At 48.1% G+C, this 3,040-nt stretch overlaps 1 protein-coding gene across 1 annotated transcript in view; it reads right to left on the reverse strand.

The window, feature by feature from the left end:
* Pmar_PMAR003663 (thymidylate kinase, putative) overlaps positions 1 to 438 on the reverse strand; it is a gene marked incomplete at both ends in the record, with an annotated part of 638 nt that extends 200 nt beyond the window's left edge. The window contains 3 exons of the mRNA XM_002784358.1: positions 43 to 153; positions 267 to 349; positions 396 to 438. Of these exons, the coding sequence (XP_002784404.1) occupies positions 43 to 153; positions 267 to 349; positions 396 to 438 (237 nt within the window). The remainder of the gene's footprint in view (positions 1 to 42; positions 154 to 266; positions 350 to 395) is intronic.
* Between the last annotated feature and the right edge of the window lie 2,602 nt (positions 439 to 3,040).

Genomic DNA, 3,040 nt, shown 5'->3' on the forward strand with positions numbered 1-3,040 from the left:
CTAACACGTCATTCGGAGCATAGTATCAACGTTACATCTTACCTGCATTTGCGATTCCTTCTCATACCGCTCCTCACCATACTCTCCTTCCTTAGCAGCTGCCTCCGGGCTTATGTCCAAGAACATGACCATATCAGGCCTCGGTAGACCAACCTAGCCGGAGGCAGGCAACTACTCACTGAGTGGTACTCAGGGTTAACCACGTCGACCCTGCTGAATCTATTAATACCACTCTCCGAGAAGCATAGCTCTTCTCAGAGTATTACGTCCACACTCTTGCACCATTCAAAGTCCACAGTCACCTTCATAGCAGTGTAGGCCACGACAGAGAAGATGTATCTATCACAGACTGAGATGGAGAGAATCAGATAGGAATGACCGCAAGCCTACTATACCTATATGCCTCCCCGCAGCCAAATGACTCAGCATCTCCGGCATCGCCTCCCACCTGATTGAACAAGTTCCGAGGCGAGGAGCTCTCTCGAACGTTAAGCAAGAACGCTCAGCCGTTACCTATTCGCTGAAACAGCGAGTGCACAGCCTCATCCTTCATCCTGCACGAGGGATCCCTTAAGTATGGATCCAGCATTTTATCAATGACGCTACTCCGCGGAGGGAGCCCCATCTCCACCATCTGATTCGAGAGTTCCGATATCCTGCGTCATTGCGGGGCCGACGTCTGGAGACTCAACGCACTTGCCGACAATAGATCTTGCAATTAGCAAACGACCCCCTTCCCCATCCTTAGCCTCGAAGCTTCGCTAATACGTTTTGAGCTGGGCAGACTTCCTCGACCTGTTCAGCCCCTCGAGAAAGATGTATGCACCCCGCATCATGCTAAATGTTTCAAGTGATGTAATAGGATACATCGTATGCAATACAAAAACACCATAGTATAGTTACCATCCGTACAGGAAAAGATTTCTACATCCTGCGCCGTGCACAAACACATCTCAAATACCGAAAGATTCTCTTTGCCATGGTTGTCACGCCTTCCAGGTATTCGAAATAGGGAATCACTACATTATCTTTCACTTCTACCACAGTGTTTTCAATACACTACCCTGGTATTCCGTCTGAGCCAGTTTATGGCAGACTTGAGCACAACACATGTTTCATACAGACTGAAAACTCCACACCATGTGGTCCATGCCTTTTTACTATCACTTGCCAGAGGCTACTAGTCATACATAGAATGAATTAGAGTACAAATCACATTGTAATAATTTCAACTCTCACCAATGCATGCAGCTGAGGATTAGGCCAAGTAAGCATCGTGGAAAACTCTCGCAGGATCTCGTCACTGATCAGTTGAACAAGTCATCATTTGCTGTGTAGACTTGGCCGTAACCTAGTCACGGCGTCTTCTTCGAAATCACTGACGCAATGACCCTCGTAAGTGACCCTATCCGCGCTGATACCGAGATTTTCATAGCCAGCTAGCGACTTCTGCAGCACAGGAGGTTGTTCCGCCATGTCTTAGCGAAGACAAGCCTCCACGGAATGTAGAGCATTCAACGGATGCAGCAAAGACTAGATCAACGTGTCATAATAAACGGTGTAGAGCAACTTGCGATGCAATTGTCCGATCAATGTGCCGATATCCAGTTTTCGTGAACTTGCACGAAAGTGGAATATTCGCGCATGTTGCATCTCGCTCGCCCTAATCCGCGACCGCGGGGTCAGCATGGTCGAAAAGCTCATAAGAATAGACTACTTCAAGTAGTGATTTCAACAAGTTACAAAAATGTTCCGTAACTTCATCGTGGCAATCGCCATCGTCTTTAGTGCTGCTGGAAGCATTTTGGACTCAATCACCATTGAGCCTCCAAGAGTGCACGAGGGCAACGGGTAAGCCAACATTCATTGAATGGACTTATTAATCTCACGACGGATCACGTTTTCAGGACGACACTGCGTCCCGTTGATAGCGAGGGAGAGAAGGATTGGGAGTGGGCTCCATTGACGGACGACTTCGTCATGAGCACCACTCCCAGTCCCACCCCATCGAAGTCTCCCCTGACGAGGACTCCGACTGGGGTTTTCAGGGCTCAGCAGAGCTCCGATGGGTGAGAATGACTGCCCGAGTGACTCCTGCCGGATCAATATGCACTTTTATCTCAGAAACCATCCACATGGGCTCTGCTCCATCGTCATCGCGGTACTCGTTGTACGATTTGTATGATGACGTTGCAAGTTAATTATAGAAAAAACAAGCTTTTGGTTGAGTTATATAAGTAGCGGGTCATTTCGGGAAGGAACCCTTGCCACAAGAGTACTGCGACGCAGCAACTGAGGGAATGTCTCCTCGACTTGAACCGAATCCAATTCCGAGTCAACTTCTGTCAATCGGATACGGTGAAACACTTCCCACTGCGTAATATCATATTACGTTCAACTGTTCCGAGCGGTATTGGGTTTGCGAAGATCTTAGTGCGAAAAATAATGCCCTACGAAGTTGAGGCTCTCAACTCGAGGGTTTTCCTTCAGACTGTTCTGAAGGTGTCCTTCACTACCGTTGGAGATATCCAAGCTTTTGCACGGTTTGGAGACTCCAACCGATCCTCTAAATCCGGATCGTCCGAGTTCTATCGATAACGATAACTAGGTCAGCTAATCTGGGTCGTTCGTGCTCTCAGTCCAATAGGGAGATATAAAAACGATTTGTTGCCTCATCGACACACCGAAAGCAAGTTTTCAGGAATTTGCAGGAAAAGCCGAACAGCTGCGCATGATCAACCTCGCCCGCCCCAATCCGCGACCGCGCGATCAGCATGATCGCAATGACCTTGAAAGTAGACTACTTCAAGTAGTAATTTTAACAAGTTGAACAAATGTTCCGCAACTTCATCGTCACGATTGTCGTCGCCTCCGTTGCTAGCAGCAGCATCTTGGACTCGATCACCATCGAGCCCCCAAGAGTGCAGGGAGACAACGGGTAAGCCGACATTCATTGAATAGACTTGTTACTCTACACGACATTTCATGTTTTCACTGAAAACTTTTAAGGACGACCCTGCGCCCAGCTGGCAGCAATGGA

This window comes from Perkinsus marinus (genome assembly GCF_000006405.1).
Source record: "Perkinsus marinus ATCC 50983 genomic scaffold scf_1104296935302, whole genome shotgun sequence".
Taxonomy (NCBI): Eukaryota; Perkinsozoa; order Perkinsida; family Perkinsidae; genus Perkinsus; species Perkinsus marinus.